General features: G+C 45.8%; 1 protein-coding gene across 1 annotated transcript in view; it reads left to right on the forward strand.

Moving 5' to 3' along the window:
* The window catches only part of HYDIN (HYDIN axonemal central pair apparatus protein), a 420,256-nt gene that overhangs the window by 360,299 nt on the left and 35,471 nt on the right, over nucleotides 1–24,486 (forward strand). Inside the window, exons 53-68 of the mRNA XM_044932144.2 lie at nucleotides 4,592–4,751; nucleotides 4,856–5,028; nucleotides 5,649–5,847; nucleotides 7,382–7,481; nucleotides 8,910–9,009; nucleotides 10,603–10,771; nucleotides 11,281–11,519; nucleotides 12,607–12,724; nucleotides 15,062–15,266; nucleotides 15,996–16,231; nucleotides 18,748–18,899; nucleotides 19,011–19,200; nucleotides 20,306–20,408; nucleotides 20,634–20,912; nucleotides 22,620–22,762; nucleotides 23,755–23,973. Of these exons, the coding sequence (XP_044788079.2) occupies nucleotides 4,592–4,751; nucleotides 4,856–5,028; nucleotides 5,649–5,847; nucleotides 7,382–7,481; nucleotides 8,910–9,009; nucleotides 10,603–10,771; nucleotides 11,281–11,519; nucleotides 12,607–12,724; nucleotides 15,062–15,266; nucleotides 15,996–16,231; nucleotides 18,748–18,899; nucleotides 19,011–19,200; nucleotides 20,306–20,408; nucleotides 20,634–20,912; nucleotides 22,620–22,762; nucleotides 23,755–23,973 (2,785 nt within the window). The remainder of the gene's footprint in view (nucleotides 1–4,591; nucleotides 4,752–4,855; nucleotides 5,029–5,648; nucleotides 5,848–7,381; nucleotides 7,482–8,909; nucleotides 9,010–10,602; nucleotides 10,772–11,280; nucleotides 11,520–12,606; nucleotides 12,725–15,061; nucleotides 15,267–15,995; nucleotides 16,232–18,747; nucleotides 18,900–19,010; nucleotides 19,201–20,305; nucleotides 20,409–20,633; nucleotides 20,913–22,619; nucleotides 22,763–23,754; nucleotides 23,974–24,486) is intronic.

Here is a 24,486-nt window from a genome sequence, read left to right on the forward strand (position 1 = left end):
CTTGTCAAGGTTTCTTGGTTAGGGAAGCTTGTGTCGGTGTTCTGGTGGGTGGAGCTGTATTTCTTCTCTCTGGAGTGCAATGAAGTGTCCAGTAATGAGTTATGGGGTGTCTATGGTTTTGGGGTGACTTTGGGCAGCCTGTATCTTGGAGCTCAGGGCTGTGTTCCCGTGTTGCTGGAGAATTTGCTTGGTATGTCTTGCCCTGGAACTTGTTGGCCCTTGTGTGGTGCTTGGTTTCAGTGCAGGTATGGAGGCAGTTGATGAGCTCCTTTCAATTAATGTTCCTTGGAGTCAGGAGTTCCCTGGAGTCAGGGTTTGGACTTAAGCCTCCTGCTTCCAGTTATCAGTCTTATTTTTACAGTAGTTTCAAAACTTCTCCTTCTATACAGCACCATTGATAAAACATCTACATTAAAGATGAAAAGTTTCTCCACCATGAGGGTCACCCAGAGAGGTTCACAGCGTTACATGGAGAAGAGAAGAGGGAGGAGGGAGTTAGAGGTGACCTGAATGAGATGAGGTGGAATCAATAGTGGAGAGAGTGGGCTAGAGTAGAGAATGGAATTTCAAAAATACAATGTTAAAGAAAAGAAGAAAAAAAAAAAACAAGGTCACAAAAATTATAAAAAATATATATATGAAGTTTGCTTTAAAAAAAATAGGGTCTTTTTTTTTTTGCAAAGTAATAGTAGGTTATAAAAGTGAAAATTAAAGGAAAAATAGAGAACTTAAATTTTTTTTTAATTAAAAAAAAAAGAAAGAATGATCATTAAAAATAGTAAAAATATATCTAGGACTGTCTCTGGTTTTGTTGTGGGTATTGTGGGGTCAGTTCATTTTCGGCTAGTTCCTTCCTCCGACTTATATTTCTCAAGATCTATAGGCCCCTTCCTATGTATTCAGTACTAACCACAGGGTTTTAATCTATTGCCTGTAGCTTCCAAGGTGGTTCCCTCTGTTATAGCTTCTTCTGTTTGCTGGTCTCTTCAGTGTCTGGTTTCCGCCCTGACACGAAGGGGACGGTGGTGGACACTTTTTTTTTTTTAGGCTCACTTGTTCAGTTGCGCTGTGGGGAGGGAGGGACGCTGCAAACAAATAACACTGGTGTGTGCTCGCAGTGCCTCAGCCACACTGGGTCTGCCCTCGCTCATGGTGCGTGTAGCCTCCCTGCCCACACTGCTCAGGCTCTAGGTTGCTCCGCCGGGAACCATCCGTGGCCGGCCCTGGGCTGCTTGCACCTCCCAGGTCCAAGCCGTTCAGATTCAAGCACTCTGGTAGTCCTCAGAGGCACAGACTCGGTTGGGCTTGCGTTTTGTGCCCTTCCCAGGTCTGAGCAGCTCAGATGATGAGGTGTTTGGCAAGCACGAATGCTGTGACTTATCACCTCCCCGCCGCTCGGTTATCTAGATGTACAACCGGCACATCTTCTCAGGTGGATGTTGACCGTCCAGACCCCCAAGAAGTTTTAGTTAGCAAAGAAGCCTGCTTACAGTTTTATAGATAATGTCTCTCTGAGGCTGCGATTGCCCCCTTCTGGCTCTGGCTGCCTGTCACCAGAGGGGGATGGTCTGCAGCCGGCTATCTCTGTTCAGTCCTTTGTTCCCTGCGCGGGCCTGGCGGTGTCTTAGGTTAGGGCTGGCTTTTCACGTGGTAGATATCCCACAGTCTGGTTTGCTAGCCGGAATTATTTCGCTCAGATAGCGCTCAGGGTATTCAGGCCAGATCCTTACTCTAAGCGATGCAGCCCGCGCCGCGCCTCCCTGCCCAGCCCCCGCTTGCTAGTGGCGTGTGCAGGCGTCTGCGCTGCTTCTCCGCTGGGGGAGTTACCATAGGGCTCGCAATCTGCAGGTTTTAATTGTTTATTTATTTTTCCTCCCTGTTATGTTGCCCTCTGTGCTTCCAAGGCTCGGCACAGATTCGGCAGTGAGAAGGTTTCCTGGTGTTTGGAAACTTCTCTCTTTTTAAGACTCCCTTCCTGGATGGAACTCCATCCCTCCCTCTTTTGTCTCTTTTTTTGTCTTTTATATTTTTTCCTACCTCCTTTCGAAGACTTGGGTTGCTTTTCTGGGTGCCTGATGTCCTCTGCCGGCATTCAGAAGTTGTTTTGTGGAATTTACTCGGCGTTTAAATGTTCTTTTGATGAATTTGTGGGGGAGAAAGTGTTCTCCCCGTCCTAGTCCTCCACCATCTTAGCTCCTCCTATATGGTTTTGGTTCTCAGAGGAGAGTCTGTTTCAAGACAAAAAAATGCTGTGGGTCTGATGAGATCACCTAAATGAGAGTATGCAGTAAGGCGAGAAGGACCATGGATGAAGCCCTAAAGAATTCTACCACTCACAAGAGATAAGAGGGCAGGGGCTACTGGTGGAAACCGGGGGAGCATGGTGTCCTGGAGCCACGAGAAGAGGGCGTGGCCATCATGTTGATTGTGGCAGGGAGGGTGGAAAGGTGATGACATCAGCATCCAAGGGGCTTAACAACACGGAAGGCATAGGACTCTCTCAGGGGCTTTCTGAGGATGAAACCCAAGTAAAGTGAGTTGAGGAGTGAGTGGGAGGTGAGAGAATAGAGACAGAGTGTGGAGGTGGTTCTTTGGAAAAGCTTGACTGTAAAGGGAGATGGAGGCAGCTGAGGACAGGAGGGTGACCTGGAGTGCAGGGAAGGCTGTTCGTTCACTGTTGTTCTTATGATGTTTAGATGTCAAGGGGTGAAGTAGGGAGGAAGAAGCTAGAGTTTCCAGAGAAAGTCAGGGCGGTGAGTGGTGCAGCTCCCTGAAACAACATGAGAGGTGAAGATGCTGGCTTTGCCAGGAAGAGGGACCAGCATCACATCGGAGGAAGGTGATATGGCTTCAGGTGCAGGTAGGGTCACAGGTTTGGCTGGAATGGTGAGGAGTTTCCCATGCAACCATTTTCTCCATAGTGAATGATGTGAGGTCATCCCTAACAGTGAGGCAAGTGGAAGGAAGTTTAAAATGTTGGGAAAATGCAGTAGGTATGAAACAGGTTTTATGCAAAGTAGGAGAGGGAGAATATTATAGAAATAGATTAAAATTAACTGGCAGAACTGGGGGCCCAGCTTAGGTTAATGGTCATAAATATTTAGTGATACAAGTTTTTTTTTTTTAAGTCATATATAAATTGCTTATTATATAGGCAGAAAGGTGAGACCAAAAACAGAACCAGGATCTCAACCATGTCTTAATTCCATCTAGCATTTATTGTGATAAGTGGCAAGTGATTATTTCTATGCTTACTTGGTGAAATTAATGAGCCAAGTTAGTTCTCCATTCCCTTCATAATCTCCTGTTTATTTCCTAAGATATTGGACTAGAAAATGAAGTTGAAGAGAGTTACCTGCTGATGGAGAGGATCCTTAAGACCCAGTAGAAAGGCTTAGACAAGAGAAGGGATGGGAGTCAGGTTGATGGATGTGATGTACACCCATCAGCAGCCGGAGGTGGGATTCAGGAAAATGATGGCCAGTTCAGAGAGGCCTATGTTCAGAGCAGCATTGGAATTAAGTAGGGTATGAGGCCAGACAGCCGTGATCCAGGAGGGCAATTACAGTGGCCCCTAAACGAGTATCATTTATCTTTTAAGTCTTGCTGAGCCTCAACATCCTCATGTGCAGAACGGGAAAATAATAGCCCCTACTGCACAGTTTTGGAAAGACCGAACTAGAGAGTACACATGTAACTTTTAGCAAAGTACTTGGTGGTGATAATTAACAGTGAGATGTGAAGGCCACCACCTCTCTGGCAGTTACACAGAGAAAGCTCTGTCTCTCGGATTTCATCTCTGCCATGCCTTCTCCTTCCTTCCTCCATTGCAGACTGTCCAGAGCTCTGCAGACTGTGTGTGGGCACAGTGGTGCCATGCTTTCCTGATCTGTGCTGTCACCTCCAGCGATTGTGTGTCCGTTGATGTTCCCTGTGCCTTCTCTGGCTGCTTTTCTGTTTGGCACAATTAACTGGGCAGTTTTCAGTGCTTACAGTGCTCCACTCAGCGGGTCTCTCCCTAAAGTACTAGGGAACAGAAACAGCCCTGAACAGTGAGCAGTGTCAAATGCATCTACGTCAAAACAGTAGCATCCTGTGCGAGTGTAGGAAAAGGTAGTAAATGAGGTCTTCTCTAAGATATGAAATAACAGGTCACTCAAATGATCATCTCTCTTGGAAGCATAAGCACTGGGAAGGATAGAGCTGCAGAATTCTTAGTTAGAAATCTTTGCCGTAGTAACAACTGCCATTTATTGGGCATTTGTTATCTGCAGCTGTCCTCAGAGCATTAGGTGCTCCATCTTGATATCAAGAGTAGCGAATATACTCTTGATATTTCATTTGATACTTGAAATCCTAAGAATTTTTATCATCCCATCTTAAAGATGAGACCAAGGTTTGGGGTGAGTTTGTGGGGGAGCAGTCAGGTCACAGCTGCAAGTCTTCACCATAAGGTTTGTGTTCGTAGCCTCCACTGCCTCTGTGTAGCCACTTTATCCTTTGAAATCGCCTTGCACCTCACAGTCTGCTTTTCCACCTGAATTCTCAGCCAGTCCTCACAGCCACATCCCTAATTTTTATTCACTTCCAGGTACAAGTCCTCCTTGTTCCCAGGCAACATGGAGACACTGACAATCCTGAACAGCTCCCCAATGGTTGTGGAGGTGTATTTCTGTTTTCAGAATGACATCAAAGCAAACACCTACTTCCTGGAGCCCATCAACATGATTCTGAAACCCAATGAGAAGCAGGTACAGTCACGTGGAAGCAAGTCTACCAGGGCAAGGCTTTCCTTTGAAGTTTGAGGCCTTGGCATCCTGGATATAAATGTTCTTTGTTTTGACTCTCCCATTAGATGCTGAATGTATGGGCCTACCCTACTGCAGTCGGTGTCTTTGAAGACAGCATTGTCTGCTGCATCAAGGGGAACCCCGAGCCGGCTGTCTTCAAGTTAAGCTGCCAGGGTGTCCGCCCAGAATTGGAGCTGGATCCCAGACAGTTGCATTTTGACCGGCTCTTGCTGCACAGGTCAGAGTTCTAGATAATTCCAGGACTGGAATGAAATTTAAAGAACATTTAGTTCTAAAGTGACCAACTCATCCTGATCTGCTTGGGACCTGCCTGGTTTTAGTGTTGAAAGTCCTCCATTCCGGGAGACTTCTGGTCCTGTGCAAATCGGGATGGGTGATAACCCTCTGAGTTCACGGGTTGTCAACTTGGGTTCAGTGAATGGACTGCAGGCTGTTTAAGGACTTCTCTAAGATCAACTGCCAAAGTGTGTGCATATTTGTGTTTTTTTCAGAAGGGCTAGCTTTTTTCAGATTTTCAGTCCATTACCCTAAAAGGTTAACAATCTTAGCTCTAGAAATTTAAAGGACAAGCAGAAAACACTAGACCAGACCTAGAACTTACACAATCATTCATGGAAATTATATTATTCTAAATAGGGAATGTTTATTTCTGAGGCAGCTGGGTGAGTATATTGATTCATGTATCCTGCGTTCCCTGATCATCACAAGTAAGCCCCGTTCCCTGCAATAAATAGTAATAAACTGGTACGAATTGAAATAACTGGAAGTGTTTTTTCTGACTTGCCATAATAAATCAAAATTGTTCGAAATTGACAGAATTTCCTTTGGTCTCTGCAGAAAAGACTCCAAGGCAGTTCTTCTCCGCAACATCACACTCCTGCCCCTGGCCTGGAGGATCACCAGCCTAGAGCACCTGGGCGAAGACTTCAGCGTGTCCACCATGCAGGGGATCATAGCCGCCAAGTCTGAGTATAGCCTTCAGGTGCAGTTCCAGCCCTCCAAACCTGTCAATGTCAAGAAGGCAATCCGGTTGGAGGTGAGGCTTCATATGTCTTCAGACCTGGTCACCAAGATGTGTACACATTGGGTTCACTGACGCCCACACTGCCAACTCACTGACACACCAAGGCAGTTCTCCATGTTACACGCTCCCGTCTAATCTATGTTTGACAACCCACAGCGCCCTGCTCTGCTTCTCTTCCCAGGTTATATTCCTTCAACATCCACACGAGGAAATGCCTTGCTTTTTGGTCACTCTGAAAAGCACTCTGGTGAACGTTATTTGATTTCTGTATCTCTTAAATTGTCCTTATTTCCCCCAATTACAAAACTTAATCCCCCTCTCCTTCCCCTGCCATCCAGTAGAGTAGCAAAGGAAATAGGATGCTCTGGGTACTTGGTCTCTGTCAATAGAGAAGAACTATATAAATTCTGGATCTGACAACCCAAGTTCTTTGTCTTACCTTCCCCTCCTGCTACCAGCCCTTCTTGTCATCTCTGCCAGAGGCTGAGCATCACAAGAAAGAAGGTAAACTCAAGCAGTCCAATTTGTTTCATGAAACATTGGCAGAATGCTTGATGAAAGGAAAGATGGAAACTCTGAATTAAAACTTGAGTTTGGTGACAGCTACAGATTTCCCCCTGGCCCCTTAGTAAGACACCAGCCGTGGGGAGCTGGCCACTTAGCTTTCCAGCCTGGGGCTTCAGCAGAGAGGCAGGTGGTCTCCAGGCAGATTCAAGGAGCCACACCCACTGCCCAGTGGCTCTTCCCCTTGAAATAGACCCTTTACTGCCCCATCATCAGTCTCAAGAGTCAACAATCTGATCCAGCTAAAGACTGACACCAGTTCAGATGTTCCTCAGGACAGTGAGGGAGGTGCCCCCATCAGGGATGACCACAGAGGGGACAGCAATCAGGAGACGTACCGCCATCAGGGACAATAGAGGGGACAGAAGTCAGCTGGAGGCTAGGAGTCTTGCTTTTATTTATTTTTTTCAACTTTTCCAACTTTAATAGTAGTGATGTTCTTTTTTTTTTTAATCTGAAATTTCCAAAAGAGAGACATTAAGCACTCATTTAATATGAAAAATCTGACACTTTTATCATAGGTTGAATCATAAATAAAGAACAAAGCAGTTCAGATTTATAAAATGAGTTAAAGCAATTTAGAATATAAAAGATTTTCTTTCAACTGTCAGAAAAAATGCTCTTCAGGTTTATTTGACTTAAAAGTTCAAAGAAGACTTTCCTACTGTGTACTCACAACCCAAACTTAGTAAGGTGGTGCCAGTGATACAGATTATTGAAACCCAGTGAGTAGACAAGATGGAAAATGCAGTCCCTCTTCCTCAACCTTTTATTGATTGCCTACACCAGCCCTCCCCCAAAGGATGTTACAAAGAGCACTCAGCCTACACAAATGCTCAGTAAACAAAAGCTAAATACATTGCAAAAACGTTTCTTACCATAGCCCCTTCTAAATGATCCCCTCCTGCAGATTCTTTAGTCTCTGACTCCCAAGAACCCTGTGGGTCTTGCCCTCACTAAAGAATGTCTCTTACCCTGACAGGTTTTGGACGCAGACAACCTCGTTGGTGTCGTTCAGATTGAAAACATCCTGATCTTTGCCGAGTCCTATGACGTTGCCTTAGACATCACCTTCCCCAAAGGTCTGTTGACCCCGCCAAAGAAAGAGTGTTTATAGGTCACATCTTTTAGGGCAGTGTGTTTCCTGTGTAGAGAAAGACCAGTGATTATTGGAGAGAAAGGTGGAATTGAGGTAAATAGCAGGCAAACTCAAGTGATGTTAGCAGTGTTACTACAAATATTAATCTCTCCAACTGGAGACAATAATGGGTGGTCAAAATTTAAAATTTGAAGAGTTCTTTTCTGAGCAGTCATCTGAGAGTGAGTTCTTATCTGCCTGTTTATGTTGCTTTTCTGTCACCACCCTAACAAATTACCACGAACTTTGTGGCTTAAAACAATACAGATCTATTATCTTACAGTTCTGTAGGTCAGCAGTCCAAAATGGCTCTCCCTCGGCTAAAACCAGAGTGTTGCAGGGCAACTGTCCCTTCTGGAGCCTTTGGGAGACAACCCATTTCCTTGCTTTTTCCACCTTCAGGGAGGCACACACATCCTTTAGCTCATGGTCCCCTTCCTCCCTCTTCAAAGCCAGCAATGTTGGGTCCAGTCCTTCTCATTCTGCCGTCTCTCTGGTTCTCCCACTTCCGTCTCTCTCTTCTGCCTTTATGAACCACTGTGATTACTTGGGGTCCCCCCAGAGGCTCCAGGAAATTCTCCCTTATTTTAAAGACAGATGATTGCCAATCTTGATTCCATCTAATACCTTAATTTCCCCCTTTGCCACAAAAACTGGCATATTTACAGGTTCTGGGTATTAGGACATGGGCATCTTTGATGGGGGAGGTGCCAGGCCTTATTCTGCCTACCACACTGCCCCAACACCCAGGTTAGGGCCCTCCTTTCTCTGATAGGTCTCCTACTCAGCACGACTCATAGAATATTAGAGCTACATGTTTGCCTTGATGTCATTGGTCTTACATACAGCATTATTTATAATAATGGAAGATTAGGAATACCCTAAGTGTCTATCTGTAATGGAATATTATTATTGTTGGAATAATATTGTAAATTATGAAATAGCCATATCATAGTATATTGTGCACATGGGGAGATTTTAGTTACATGGGGAAATGATTATAATGTAATACAAAGTATAACAATATGAATTTATGCATTATGTCCCAACTCTTTACATTATACATGTGATTCAAAAGATTTTTTTTTAAACACTGGGAGTTTTAGCTAATGAGAGACATGAAAGGAAGAAGAGCAGTCCTAAGGTGGAAGCTAGAGGGAGCCACCCAGTTGAACTGAGTACAGGAGAAGTGTCTGTTGTTTGTTTGCTAAGACTCAATTCCAAGAAGTTTTTCTAGCCACAATGTTTTTAAAAAACAGATTCTCTGAAATTGTCACCATGGATTTTCCATGTGAACTTCAATAGGCAGTTCCCGTGCTTCTCGCTCCCATGCTCACTCACCCCTTCCCACCCTGGCCCCTGCCTTCTTCAGGAGCTGAAGGAGGCCTTGATTTGGGGATTGTGAAAGTCATGGACGAGGTGAAGCAGCCCCTGCAGCTGAAGAACCGTGGGAAATATGAGATCATGTTCAGGTAACCTAAAAAGTATCAAGCATATGGTCGTCCACATCCTCTCATGGCGAGAGGAGTGTTGCCTGAGAGAGTTTTTTTTAAAAAGCCGATGAAGGAAATTCTAAGAACCATCTCTGCTGTTAGCCTCTCTTAGCTTCAAATGAATGGAATCCCAGCTGCTCTGCAGGTTGAGCCACAGGGGCCTGGGCGTGGGGAAGAGCCTGGCAGAGAGGTTGGAGGAGGAGATACTGGGGTGGGAGGAGGTCTTAGGGGTTGAGAGAGAGACTGGAGATGGGGGCCCTGGCCTCAAGCCATCCTGCCCACCTTCCAGCTCCTGTCTGTTTCATAAGCTGATGGTCTATGTAAGATTTCACATTAAGAAGGGATTGTCTGTTTTTCTTTCTTAATGTTAAAAACTATTATATTATAGATTCCAAATGACAGCCTGGTGGAAGACAGCTCCAGCTTGTACTCTTTAGATTAAAAATAAAACCCCTAAATAAAGAAGGCTCCTCAAGGAGGAAGAAGTGGCTCTGGGGCAGGGAGGGAGGAGGTCCTCAGGCAGCGCCAGCACCCATAGCTGGTCGATGTTATGGAAGGTTGTCCTTTGCCCAGAAGAATTTGAAGTTGATAAAGGGACTTCCCCTGCCACACAGACTTAATAGAAACTCCGTATATTCATGAGTGTTTCATTTCAGTTCAAAGAATGCTGAAACTAGAGAGGTCCCACCTCAATACTGCTGTTTCTTAGAACTAGAAAATGAAATAAGTTAATATAAATAAATGCTAAACAAACCTAGAAGAAAGCCACAGTCACTTTGGAATTAGCGCTAAATGGAATCTTGCCCGTTGTGAGTTTTATTTTATAGATTATGAGAGGTGTTACCCCTGCTCTTTTAGGCTGCATGGAACAGTCTCCCTCAAGTTGGAGCAGGTGATCAGGGTTCAGTGCAAGGATGTGCAGGGAGGTGAGGCGGCTGAGGCAGCATGCACGCTGCAGTGAGGGGCCAGATCTCCTGGAGTGAGCATGGGGACAACATGGGTCCCTATGGCAGCTCCACGCATCTTGCCTCGGCTTAGGTTTCTTGCTCCAGCTCCAGTCCCCAAGCTTTTCTCTTCGGCCTCTCATCTCACCTGCACTGGGCCAGGGCTGCGCTTCTGAATACCTCGGTTGCATGATTTCTGCCCCTGCCTTTCTGTCCTTTCTTAGATCCCCCAGCTTCTGCATCACTGTTCCCTCTATGTCTACTGCATTCAGTCTTAGAGCAAGGAGGGAGACAGAGAGAGAGAGAGGGAGACAGAGAGGCAGGGGGAGGGAGAAATGAATTGATCTGGTCCTTATCCAATATCACATGTTCCTGTTAGAGCTCTCCTTCAAGGACATCTCTTAACCACGGGCTGGAGATGGCTATCTTTGCCTCAAGCCTCAGTGCCTGGCCTGGTCAATCCTGGCTAAGGAGTGGTCACGGAATACAGAGCACAGTGAACACTGCTGGCATAGTGGTTAAACAGGGCTGGGGGTGTGGCAGGCACTTACCAGTCTAGAGTCTCATCTCTGGTGTCTTGAGCTCCTTAGATAATGACTAAAACTGACTTTTTCTTCTTGTCACTCAGCTTTTCTGTGGACTCCTTAGGGCTTTCTGCAACCAATATAAGTTCCATGATCACAGTCCAACCCAAGAAGGGCTCACTGACCACGACAGAAAAGCCCACAAATGTCCAGGTGCTCTTCCATGCAAAAAAGGAAGTGAAAATCGAGAACCAGCCAGTTTTGCGCTGTCAGGTAAGAGAGCTTGAAGGGATGACTCACACAGTGGCAGGTACCAAAATGAAGCTTGTGTAGTCTAACCCATGCCCTAAGGGGGAAAGGGAGGGCTGACTCTGTGGCCACCAGAAGGGATTCACCAGGGCTTGGGGATTCACAGGCACAGATAGGTCAGGTGGGAGGTGTTCAGAGTCATCAGAAATTGAAGCTCCAGAGAAGAAATGTGGCCCCTGGTCTTTGGAAGAGACCAGACCAGAGACAGGGAGGCTGAGTTCAGTCATCAGTGCAAAAGAAAAGGGGGAAGTGAAAATGGGAGGCGGGGTTGGTACATGTGGACCCATAGCTGGTACACAGTAAGTTTCACGTTAGCATTTGCTTTTATTATCAATGCAGTTATATAAAGAGAATAAAGAATGTGGCTTCGTGTCAATGAAGAAAATAAGGAATGGAGTAGACAGCCATAGAAACTATGCTGGCACCTGTTATTCTGGTAGCTGACATCTTCCCAATCTGTCTTCCCTTTCTAGATTATTGAGCCTAATATCTCAGAAGGAGGTGAAATTATTGCCAGCATCCCGATTAAGTTTTCTGTGACTGCGGTGTTCTCCAAGTACAACATCAGCCCCTCCTCCATCATCAACTTCGGGGCTTTGATCTATGGCACTCGTAAAAGCGCCTTCTTCACCATAGAAAATCAAGGCATGATCGACTTCAAGTATGCCCTGTATAGGCTGACAGGGGAGAGCCCCCTTCATCAGAAGAAAGTGTAAGACAAGTATTTACTTAACTCAAAACATCCCCTGGTTAATTGGTGCTTTTTATTCTCCCATGAGCTTTCATATATTTTATCTAAACTCATCCACCCAGTCCCCCTTTGTGGGTGAGGTTACTAAGGTTTAGAAATGGCACATCCAAGATTATCAAAAAAATCACCAGTGAATCTCAGTTCTGAACCCTCATCTCTGACTCCAAATTTCACATGCTTTTCAACTGCTGTCCAATATGCAATACATTTTAATTGAATAAATGTAAAGTCCTCTGCATGGGATTGTGTCTGTTGCCTCGGTGCTCCGAGTGTGCTACGTTACTTACCAGTAAGTCACTTCCTGTCTGTCATTCTGTAGAAATCCAGGGATGATTATAACAGCAAGCTAAATCAAAAGAAATCATGGTGTTTCATGATGAGGGGGTGGCAAAGAGTACCCTAGAAATTTGGACTAGAGAAGGCCTGGTGAGGCCTCCACCTTCCTGGGACTATCTTTACCTTGTCCCCATGAAGACAATCACTATAACCAACTTAATAATTGTTCCAACAAAGAACTGTAATTATCACAAAGCAGTTGTCAGTCAACTAACCGAAACAGTTCATGTTTTTGAGTGCTTTTGGCTTTCATCTGATTGTCATATTCTTTTTTTGACAAATTAGGGACTATTTTTGCCAATTCCCAGGCACTTTGTCTTGACTTTCTAATGAACTGACTTTGTCAATAGTCATTTAAGACTGACTTTCTAATTAATTTTTTAAATCACACAGCTTTACATTGTTTGTAATAATTTCATATTTTGGTGGGTCTCCTCTTCCATTTTGGCAAATATTTACAATTATTATTTACTTGCAGTAATTTTAATGTCCTTATGAGTCATATGTAATATGCATAATTTCTGCATACTTTTCTCACACTTGTTAAATGAGTTTGGCTGTTAATAAATAAGCTGACCATGCTCCCTGATGCCCTCTGGGCAAGGAAAGGCCCTTTCCTCCATTCCAAGAAGAAGGGACCTTGCAAGCAAGCAGGTAGGTGGTATTTCATGATCACCCCACCCTGAGAGTGTATTCCCACTTCTTTAATCAGAGCCACCCATGTCAGACATGCAAGATCCCGGGAAAGCGAGAACTTTTACAAGACTGGACCTTCCAAAACAACCAAGTTCTCTGACTCTGTTCCGAAAGACATGAACGTCACAAGCCAGGTGAGCACCCTTTTCTTTGTTCAACAGAAACCCTGTAAGGCCTCCTGCAAACTAGTTCTTCCAACAGATAACTCCCTAAGATACCAGGATTTGAATTTTCAACATTCCTACTGTGGCAGGAACATTAACTAGTTATAATGAAACTATCACTTTCATATTAAAATAAGGAATTATGACTTACTTTGGATATCCTCTTTTGCTTTAAAACCTTCATTGGTTCCTCATTCCTTTACAATTAGTGTCTACTCTTCATAAGTATTTTAATCAAGAATCTTTTGTTGGACTTCCCTGGTGGTGCAGTGGATAAGAATCCCCCTGCCAATGCAGGGGACGAGGGTCCGAAGATTCCACAGGAGGATTCCACATGCCGCAGAGCAATTAGGCCTGTGTTCCACAACTACTGAGCTTGGGTGCTGCAACTACCAAGCCCATGCACCCAGAGCCTGTACTCTGCAACCGGAGAAGCCCCTGCAACGAGAAAGCCGCACGCTGTAACAAAGAGTAGCCCCTGCTCCCTGCAACTTGAGAAGCTCACACAAAGCAACGAAGACACAGCACAGCCAGAAATAATCATTTGTTGATGCAAAACAGAAGCCCATTCAGATTGGCTTAAATAAAAGGAGATTTGAAGACTTTTACTTCTGGTAATATGAAGTAGATGATTTTCCCCTATTCTTACAAATAAGTATGACTAAAAGCCATGAACATTACATATAAAACAAACAGAAGACTGAGAAACAGAGAAAAAACCATCACACCAGCTAAGGTTCTTGGGACCCAATAGACATCACAGTGATGAGTTCCCTGAGATTTCTTTTTACTTCATACTTCTCAGATTTGGTACTGAGGGAGCCAGCAATCCAGAAACATCAACAAGCACAGACCAAAAGCCTGCTCTCACTAGCCAAAGAACCAGGAAAAGGGTAGTCTAGCAAGACAGGAATGTTCAAATAAGAGCTGTAATGTTACAGTCAAACATGACAGAGAAATCTGTGGTCCTACACCACATATTTCAAGAAAAGACCCACAAGGAACCTAGACTTCCCACTCAATTCAGGCTGTAATGAGGCCAAAGTGATGTCCAAGAACACTCAGCAGAGACCCAGACATTCATTACCCACCACCACCTCTGCCATTGTCAACAGAGACACCAATTGGGAAGCCTTGACTTGCACTCCAACCGTGTGGAAATGAGCTGCCCTTCCCTTCCCCACAGTGGACCTCCTACTCTGTGGAATCAGCAGAACAGTAATGAGACAATATTACCCTTCCCCCACCGCCGCCCCGAGGGTGATACTGGTCTAAGACTAGTGGGAAACGGGAACTCCCACCCTGGCCTGGCAGCAGTAAGAAGTCCAGTGTGGAATCTGGACTACTGTCCCCACCCAAGAGGTGTCAGAGAAAGCCAGCCCAAAGAGAAGGTTAGTAGGATCCAGAGTCTCATAATATAATATCCAAAATGTCCAGGTTTCCACTGAAAATCCCTCAGCATATCAAGAACCTGGAAGATCTCAAACTAAGTGAAAATAGATAAGCAATAGATGCCAACACCGAGATGACCAAAATGTTAGAGTTATATGACAAAGATGGCAAAGCAACCAACATAAAAATGCTTCAAAGCACAATTACAATAGGGCAAAAAAAGGAAGAAAGCTCCTAAGAGGAGCACTCCAGAGGAGTGCATGATAACATCCCATGCTTTGAGCAGATTCTGTGCCCATTGCTTTGTTAACTGCTTCTTGCACATTCTTTCATTGAAGCCTCCGGTGGTCTCAGGGTAAAGGCTTTAGCTCCATTTTCTGGATAAAACTAAGACTCAGAGAAGTCACTTGACCAAGGTCCAACAGTTAATACCCAAGAGGGTTTGAAGGCTGCGATTCAAACCCAGGACTATCTGACTCAAAGGTCGATACTTTTAAGCCCTGCCCCTCTGCTTGGAGCTTCCCATCTGGATAAGTGTTATACTATGTGGGAGTTGGTGATGGACAGGGAGTCCTGGCATGCTGCGATTCATGGGGTCGCAAAGAGTCGGACATGACTGAGTGACTGATCTGATCTCTGATGTGGAATATGTCTATTTCCTTAAAACTCCCACTTACCTATGATTGTTCAGAAGGAATATGTATAGAAAGAAGCGCTGAGAGAGCCTGTTCCTGAAGGACTGTCCCCCACCCCCCTCCTCCAGGCCCTCCCTGCCTCCAGGAGCACAGCTGGAGCCCAGAGAGAGCTTATGGGGAGGGCCTCCCAAACCCGCCACCCAGTCCTTCTTGACACCATCTCATGGCTGGTGGAAGGGCTCAGACCTTGCCACTTACTCTGCCTCCGCCCCTCCTGCAGGCTCGCTTCACCCATGGGATGTTCACCGTGTACCCTGGGTTTGGTACCATCCCTTCCGGAGGGATACAGGTCATCACTGTTGACTGTGTGGCTGACCCCGTGGGAAGATGTGAAGAGTTCATAGCAATTGATATCTCTGACCGAGATCCAAGAGACCAGCCCGCTGGCATCCCATACAGCCTGTTGGCTGAAGCCTGTCAGCCAGGTACTGAGCTCTCAGATGGGGCAGCATCCCTTAAAAGACCTTCCTCTGTAACAGACCCCTCCCCCTGCAGGCACCGAATAGACATTGCTAGGCTTCTTCCTTTGGGACCGTAGAACTTCCTGTGGTGTCTTCAGCCATATTTTTCCTTAAGACTTACAGGGCATGTGCACACCTAGAAGAGGAGGTGCAGCTTTAAACTCCAGGTCTTCCTGAGTTTGGTCCAGGATTCTCAGATGGACGGTGTTATCTGGGAATCGTGGTGTGATGGGGTGTGGCACAGGGTGACCCAGGAATACCGAATTCTGCTCATCTGAGATCTTGCTGGGTTCGAGTGGCCAGGCCACTCCCTGTGCAAATGTGCACAAAGAACAATGATCAGTGACAGAGCAAGTTTGGAGCAAGAGACAGCTCTTCCTGCTTTGGTTCTAGGTCCCCAGCAAACTTGCACCAAAGTGAGCTGAAAGCCTCCTTCTTTCCTCAGCTCACCCCAGATCTCATCCTCCTTTCTATTGGAAGAAGAAGGTGGTTGGAGTCTGGAGATCAGCAAAAGCAGTCCAAAAAGGAAGAGAAGATAGAATTTGTCCCACCCCTCACACTCCCTTATGTGAATCCCCCTGTCTCTCCCCTGTGATCGTCCTTTGTCAGAGTCTAAATCTCCAAGTTAGGGATTACAGAGAGTAGAAACCAGGCACTTAGGCTCCATCTCACAGTCTTCCCTCCACTCCCCAGCCTTTGTGACTGACAACAATGGCTTGATATTTGAGGAGCACCAGCTCTGTAGCAGCACCAACCTGAACAGCATCCTGCAGACCATAGAGAGCGGGGGCTTGTATGTGGAGGATGAGAACAAGTTCATCTTCTGCAACGTCCTGGTGGGCCACCAGGCCAAGGCTCGGTTCAAGATCTGCAATGTGGGAAAGATCGCCTGTGATGTGAACCTCGTGGTTAAGCCCATCTCCAGTAAGGTAGGACGCCCCAGTCCACTTGATCGGACTGGTCCACTGTGGCCCTGGTCCACTGTGGTTGGCGTAAAGCCAGGGCGGGAGCTCTTGGAAACCCCTGCTGTGGAGCCTGCATCTCTAGTGGGAATTTTCTGGCTCTCAGCCTCCCTGGAAGTTGTGTGAGGGGACATACGTTTGTCCCAGTGGAAGTCTCTCTGGGTACCTTGTGATAAACGGGTTCACATGACAGAGCCGAACACTCCTGCACCAGACACTCGCCATGTCTACAGGATAGAGCAAGGTAGTGCCAGCTCTGGCACGAAAGAGGTTTGGGAGATGTCACTCTATAAAGTGTAAGATGAGGTGAGCATTTATTGAGCTCCTGCTGTATTCTGAGCACTGCGCTGATGTTCGTTTATCTCATTTCACCCTCAGAAATTTGTATTATCAGATTTTCTCCCCGTTTTATAGTTAGGAAAATTGAGACTCAAAAATGCTGCATTCTTCCCCTAGGTCCCAGAGCCTAGAGATATATAGCTTGGTTTAAAACGAAGCTTCATCCACTTAGTAGCAGAAGTGAAAATCGCTCAGTCATGTCTGACCCTTTGTGACCCCCTGGACTGTAGCTCACCAAGCTCCTCTGTCCATGGGATTCTCCAGGCAAGAATACTGGAGTGGGTTGCCATGCCCTTCTCCAGGGGATTTTCCTGACCCAAGCATCGAACCCAGGTCTGCTGCATTGCAGGCAAATTCTTTCCCATCTGAGTCAATACCAGCTAGAAAATAAGTGCCTATCTTGGGCTCTGCCAGACCAAAACTGCCTTCCCTCTCTGGGTTGGACCACACTGAGACACTGTTTCCTTGCCGTGGAACAGAAAATTCAGGAGACCAAGAGAAAGGACTGAGTCAGTGGGTTTCACTCCCTGTTAATTTCCGATCAGTGTGCTGCAAACACTGCCGAGTGTCTCTCAGCCACATCAGTTCTCTAGTCAAAGGTAGAGTCTTGACCCGGGTGGTCCTTGTGCCCCAGAGTCACATGAGAGTAAGTTCTTACAGCTAACAGTGGTGGCGAGGTGACCTAGAGGATTGGCCAGCCTAGAGCTGACGGTAGTGTGCGTTCTTGGGGAACGGTCACTGCAGAGGGCCAGGGCTTGGGAGACTGTCATCACTCTCTGGCCTTCTTGGGACAGGAAAGGGCAGCTTTCTCCCTGTTCCATTGCTAAAAACATAAGAAATGAGCAAGCCTGACTTCTAAACAAAGATAGGTTTTTAACAGGGATTTGTAGACATTATGTTGTTGTCCTCCTCTGTTTTTTTCTTTTTTTACATGAAGCAGAATTTTAATTTCTGGCTCTTACAAGACCTTTTACAGTAACTCAAAAATAAAGGGATGGAACAAGTCTTATCATTCCAATCTACCCAATGTAACTCATTAGTTACCCAGGCACCAGTTCCTCTGTATTTCTTCCACCCCTTTGGGAAAAGGGACTACAGAGAAGCCTAGCACCTCTTGAGCAGTTCCATTCATTCCATGAATCAGTAGGCACTGATGTGCTTCACCTTCTAGCCCAGGCTTCAGAGCTTGCACTGTATTAACCTTTGGTGATGGGTGCATCCCTAGCTGAATCTGCCCTCACATGGCCTCAGGGGCCCAGTGACCAAGGCCCACACTTTTCCAGACAAATGCATGCTGTCATCCTTCCTTAATGTGCAGATTATCCTTTGGAAAGGGCAAAGAAATTATACTCTCAGCTTAAGAGCAAGAAGGAATAGTCAGTCTTGAATCCCACCTGCCTCCCATGAGAATAAAAAATCCTTTTGAGGTCATACCCACAGTCTTCCCCAAACATTGCTCCAAGACAGGAGCAGATAAAGTGCTGCAGAAGGTGGTTCTAACTAGCACTCTTAAAATTGCAAAGAGCAGAAGCCCACTCAGAATGGCCCCACCATAACAAGGTTTGCCTCAGTGAATCCGAGACCTCACACGCAGGATGGAACACAGCCTGTGGCCAGAGGCCTGGGAGACTGACTGGAGTTGTCACCTGAAATCAAACTTTCAGAAGATCATCTGCCAAAGGCCACGCGTCTCTCACACATGGTGTCTCCATTGCTCCTTTCTCTCGTCTGGCTTCTAGCCCAAGCCTCACATCAGTAACCACCAGAAGTCTCTGGCATTTTAAATTTATTTGTGTGTGTGTGTGTGTGTGTGTGAGAGAGAGAGAGAGAGAGAGAGAGAGAGAGAGAGAGAGAGAGAGAAAAGTGGGGGTGGGGTGGGGTGGATCTGCTATCCAAGATACAGTTTAGTTCATCTAATTGCAAAGACCACAAGTCTGGCCAAGTCCAGCCAATTAATGCTTACGGTTGGGTCCCCAAGAACCCAGGCCACACCTTCCAGGAGCAGGATTGTCCAAGTAGTGGGACATGCCTGCACAGAGCTTAGAGGAGGGAAATCACAGCAGGGCTAGTAGAGATGAGCAGCAAGCCCTGTGCAAACATCGAGTGGTATACACACCAGTCCCTGCTCCCCTTCCCCTTTCCAGGTCTTTGCCCGCATCACAGACATCTTTGAAGTGGAACCCAACAAGATGTGTGTTGCTAGCCGCTCACACGCCTTTGCCACAGTGTCCTTCACCCCACAGACCATGCAGACCTACCAGTGCATCTTTGAGGCCACCTTGGATGGCTTGCCCAGGTACCAGCTACCCAGCTCCCCTCCTCCAGCAGGGCTGCAGGCCATGCTGTCTGTGGAATGTCCTTCCTGCCTTGCTAGGCTGACAGGCCTCTATCTTCCCGTTCCCTGCAGCATCCTGGCCAAGAACCGAAGCCTTGTGTTTGATATTGTTGGAGAGGGGAACCTCCCTCGGGTGACTGTTGTGCGACCAGTTCTCTACAACCAGTATGGAAATCTCTTACTTCTCTTTAAGAGGCTTCTGCTTGGTCGTTCAGAGACACTGCCTCTTATCCTCAAGAACAGTGGTGCCATCCCCGCCAAGGTACTGCTGGAGGGTGAGCATGGGGTGAAAAGGGAGAGTCTTCTAGAAGCGAGACTTTTGATGTTGGGGTCTCTGCCATCCCTAACTTGTGAGGACTTCTTTCATGTTCCTCATATGGGAATGTGGGTAAGACATGGTGCGTGCAGAGGGAACCGGGGTTGGTCTGATTACTGGGACACTGATGCAAGGCACACTGGAAATGACGTTGCAAGGCGGTGAGCAGCGATATACACCAGGCTGAATGAATAGGATTATGGGTGTTCTGAGTGTCTTTATTTTTTAACTTTTTTTTCTGTAATGAACACTGCATTTGCAATAAAGAAAAAAAAAAATGAAAGAAACTTCATCAGGGGTGAGAGATATAACATCTGAAGGGACTTTGGGTTCAGCACTTAAGTTTTTATTTTACAGAAAAGGTGATAAATCGTTTAAGTATTATTCAAAGAACTGTAGGACTTTTGAAAATGACCTACTCCTATCTAGAAGATACTGGTTTTTAGGAACTCACGTTCATGCAAGTCCTCATAAAGTGATGAATATTCATTTCCATTTTATTTTTGTTGTTGCATTAGTTGCTTAGTTGTGTCCAACTCTTTGAGACCCCCATGGACTGCAGCCCACCAGGCTCCACTGTCCATGGAATTCTCCAGGCAAGAATACTGGAGGGGGTAGCCTTTCCCTTCTCCAGGGGATCTTCTCAACCCAGAGATTGAACCTGGGTCTCCTGTATCACAGGCAGATTCTTTATCATCTGAGCCACCAGGAAAGCTGTCATTCCCACTTTATTAGTCTAATTTATATTTTACAACTGATTTGTCAATAAAAGAGGGCTTCGCAGCCCCATTTTAACACTACATAGCTGGGTGTTCCAGAAAGTCCCCATACCCTCTGGACCTCTGCTTCCTTATTTGAATAGCAAGAGCTGAGCTAAAATTTTTATTTCTCCTTTCCAGGTCTAATATTTATTATCTCTCTCAATAAGAAACTCAAAACAGTGAGGCCTAGGCACAATGATTTGGGGTTAAGAGGGGTACTTCCCCAACTCAGTTCCAAATGCATGAGCAACCTGTAAACTTCACGCTCCATCTTGTCTTCCTTCTGCCAGCTGCATGTTGACCTACAGGACCAACTAGGAGTCTTCTCCCTGAAAGGGAAGCCTTCTACCTCCTACATCTACATCACAGAGGAAAACAAACCACAAGCAAAAGGTAAGTAGGGTGAGTATAGCTTCTGGAGAGCAACGGGTGCCGGTAGCCGTTTTGTTAGGAATTAATGTGTACTCAGCCTGAGTCAGATGCTCAGCCTTGTCACCAGCGGCCTCTCTAGGCAAGACTCCTTCCCACACAAGGGCTGCTTTCCCTTGAGTCCAGGTCTTTACAGATACGTATTCCTTTAAATTGACTCTAGATCATGTCTGTCACTTCTCATTGCAGCAAAGAAAGCTCACACAGCTTCCCTGGTTGTTCCTCCTGGAGAAGTAGCTGAATTTGATGTTGTTTTCCACTCCAAGAAAGTAGGGAGAGTGGCAGGCACCCTTCACTTGTCAGTGATCAACAACCAGTACGAGGATACAGTCATCCACATGGCGGGAGAGGGCTATGAGGATGACATCACCTTGGACAACATCCACGGGCTGGTGGCTTCCTCCAGCCAGGAGTCCTCAGATATCTCTGAGGCCAATGAGGAAAGCACCATGGAAGACTTGGTGGCAGGTGAGAGAAGAGCAACGAGGTGTTGACGACTGTTGGCCCTTGGGTCATTTTTATCATTTTATTTTTTAATATTTTTTTAGATGTGGACTATTTTTAAAGTCTATATTGAATTTATTACAACATTGCCTCTGTTTTATTTTTTGACCACGAGGTGTGTGGGATCTTAGTTCCCTGACCAGGGATCAAACCCTCAACCCCTATATTGAAAGGCAAAGTCTCAACCACTGGACCACCAAGGAAGTTCCTCTTGGGTCATTTTAAATAAGAATGAAATTTAAACAACAGATTGGCTAGCTTCCTGGGAGTTTAGGATGGCATCTCCTCCTTGTTACTGTTTGCTCCTTCAGGCCTGGCTCAGTCACCACATCCTCCATGTGTTCCCTCTAGGAACATTTGTTGAGCATCAGTGTGCATGTGCCTGGAGTTCCAGAGAATAATTAATAAGAGAGTCTACCCCATAGGGAACTTTTTCTGTGAGCTCAAATTCCAATTTAGTTAGTTAATAAGTGAAATTTAAATTCCAGATTAGCTAAGAAGTGAATACATGTATCTCTGGAGTTTTCCCTGTCTGTATTTTCGAGCTGGCTTGTGTTGGTATTGTCTGTTTCATCTGTATCATGTGTCCTAGACATTCTAAAGGAAATGGTCTGCTGGTTGAATTAGAGAACGTGTAAGTTTGTGCTTCCCCTAGACTGTTCCTTGCAGCCTCACTACTAAACATGCTGTCAGAACCTACAGCATCGGCATCACCTGGGAGTCACTAGAAATGGGAGTTTCAGACTCACCCCAGCACCTCAGACCTATTGAATGAGAATTTGCTGTTTAACAAGATCCCTCGGTGATCTGTGTGTGTGTTAGAGCTGAAGACGTGCTGCTCTGTATTCTGTCAGGCACCACTGCTGCATTTGGTTAGCTGCATTCATTGGGCAGGAGAAAATGTACTTCATCATTATTATCAAAAAGCATCCGTCAGAACCCTGACTGTAGCTGACTGCTGTGAAGTGAGTTATAAACACAGTCTCACAGTTTTTCTAGGAGCTTAATTCCAGTCCCAGAATGTAGCATCAGGCAGTCCCTACAGCAGGGGTTAAAATCAGTGCTCCTCATGAATCTGGTGTTTTCACCTCTGTTTGCAGCTACAGGGTGGCATCTCTCTTATCAGGGGTCAAGCGGGAGCCAGCCATGAACCCTAGTTCAGAAATCAGATTCCATTTACTTCTAATAGGGTTATCAGGTTTGGAAAATCAGAATACAGCAGTCCCCATTAAATTTGAATTTTAGATATTAAACATGGATTTTAGGTAAACCATATATAACTTTGAGTATATTTATGTCCCCAGATTTTGCCTCGGACATTACTTATACTAAAAATTACTTGTCATTTATTTGTAATTCAAATTCAATGGGCACTCCTGCATTCTGCATGGCAGTTCCAAGCCTTAATAGTACTGTTTCAGCAAACGGAGTTGAGGGGGTGGTTGTGTTTTCCTTTGTACAGATGGAGGTGAGGACCAGGATGGGTGGGTGGATGGAAGGATGGTCAATAGATGCTCCCGTAGGAGAGAAAGCATGCTGCCAAGGGACTCCAGGTTTCCCGGATGACCGTCCGAGGAGGGCAGGGTCGCACAAGGGTGAGGTACAGGCCCCTCAGGGGAAGGAGCCTGCAAGACAAGGGGGGACTCACTGCCCCCTGCTTCTGCCCCCTAGCTGCTCTGCTGAATCACATCCAGTTCGGGGACTGCCACATTGGAACCAGCTATAATGTGAGCTTCAGCATCACAAATCACAGCCAAGCGAATGTGATACGGTTTGAATGGCCGCTTTTAGCTACTGTTTCTTTCTCCCCACAGGTAAGTGAAGGACAGTCCTTGTTTTCCACACTCCCTTAGGCCTACACCAACCCTGACTTGACTGTTGACCCATCCCACAGATACATGGGATGGGGTGGATGTGTCCCTCACTCACACTTGGTACCAGAAGGGTCCCCTCTGGCCTAAGAAAAGAGAGTGAGGTCTGCCAAGTCGATGGCTAGGCCGATGCTGAGAAATTCCATGATGAAATAGTGTTCACTATGATGAAAATAGGGTTGACCTTGTGGACTCCTGAAAAGGTCCCAGGGGCTCCCAAGGGTCACTAGATCACACTTGACAACTGCTAAGGTACCATGTACATCTGTCCATAATTTGTATGGATCATATGATTAAGAAGTACAGATGGTTAAGAGTATGGTATCTGGCACCATCCTACCTGGATCTGAATCCAGATATTCTAATATTAATGGTATGACCTTGAGCAACTTACCAGTTTCCTTGCCTATAAAATAGGGGTTATAGCTGCACATCTATAGAGTTGTCATGGGGGTTCGTAGAATTTTGTAAAGGTTTAGAATAGTACATGAAGCATGTAACAGTTTGATGATATTAGTTCCTCATGTTTTGCTTTTTATTTCTCATAGTATTGCATTGTATGAATATTTATTTTTTTATTGGGGTATAATTGCTTTGCAGTGTTGTATTAGTTACTGCTGTACAATGAAGTGACTCAGCTATGTGTATACTTATATCCCTTCCCTCTTGAGTTTCCCTCCCACCCTACTATCCCACCCCTCTTATGTCATCGCAGAGCACTGGGCTGAGCTCTCTGAGCTATATAGCTAGCTGCTCTTGCTTTTATGATGCTATTTCTAAGAACCTCATGTACATATTTAAGATGATCTACATGTATGTTCTTGAATGATGCATTTTTGCCAGGACTTTGGCTCTACCCCTAGAATGGCACCATCAGGCATGAAGAGTCCTCAAGATTGAATTCCCCCAAATACTAATACAAGGCTCTTCCACAGATGGGCCACCTCCACCCTGGCTGTGCCAAGGACGTAGTGGTGACCATGAAGTCAGACGTGCCCATCAACCTGAAGAAGATGGGGGTCAAGTGCAAGGTCTCCAAGATCATGTTTCCGCTCCCTGCAGACCAAGTACCTGACTGGGATGACCGCATGCGGACGGTCAAGTGGGTGGACGTGCCCAGAAACACTCCCGGGACTTTCACTACAAAACGAAAAGTGAGTAGGAGCACCAAGCCCCTAGACTGGCCAGGCTGCGCGCTTAGATGCCTACTGCTGTCGTGCTCAGTGTCTCATCATTTCGTTCTTTCATGGAAGAAAGAAACCGTCCCCAGTCACCTGACCTGGGGTTCCAAAGCGGCAAACTGAACTTCCAAGCATGCCTCCTGCCATCCTCACCACACATACCACACAAACCACTCATCTTCATTGGCAGAGCTTTCGTGTAAGTCTCAGTATCTAGTTTCTAGATGAGCAAGTCCCCCACCTTTTTCTATTTCAGAAACCTCACGACTCGTCTTTTAGCTGCTTCCTTTTTCCCTCAGTGTCCAGAATTAAGTTAATCTCTTGTTTGGTCCATGCATGCCACTCCTTTCATTATTCCTTAGTTGGTTTCTTTTTAATAAAATAATAAACAGAGATGAACCCATACCCAACACAGGAATATAACCAGGATTACCTGTGTGCTTCTCAGCCATTCCTTCCCACCAACCGAGAGGTGGTCACTATCCC

This window comes from Bubalus bubalis, chromosome 18 (assembly GCF_019923935.1).
Source record: "Bubalus bubalis isolate 160015118507 breed Murrah chromosome 18, NDDB_SH_1, whole genome shotgun sequence".
NCBI lineage: Eukaryota > Metazoa > Chordata > Mammalia > Artiodactyla > Bovidae > Bubalus > Bubalus bubalis.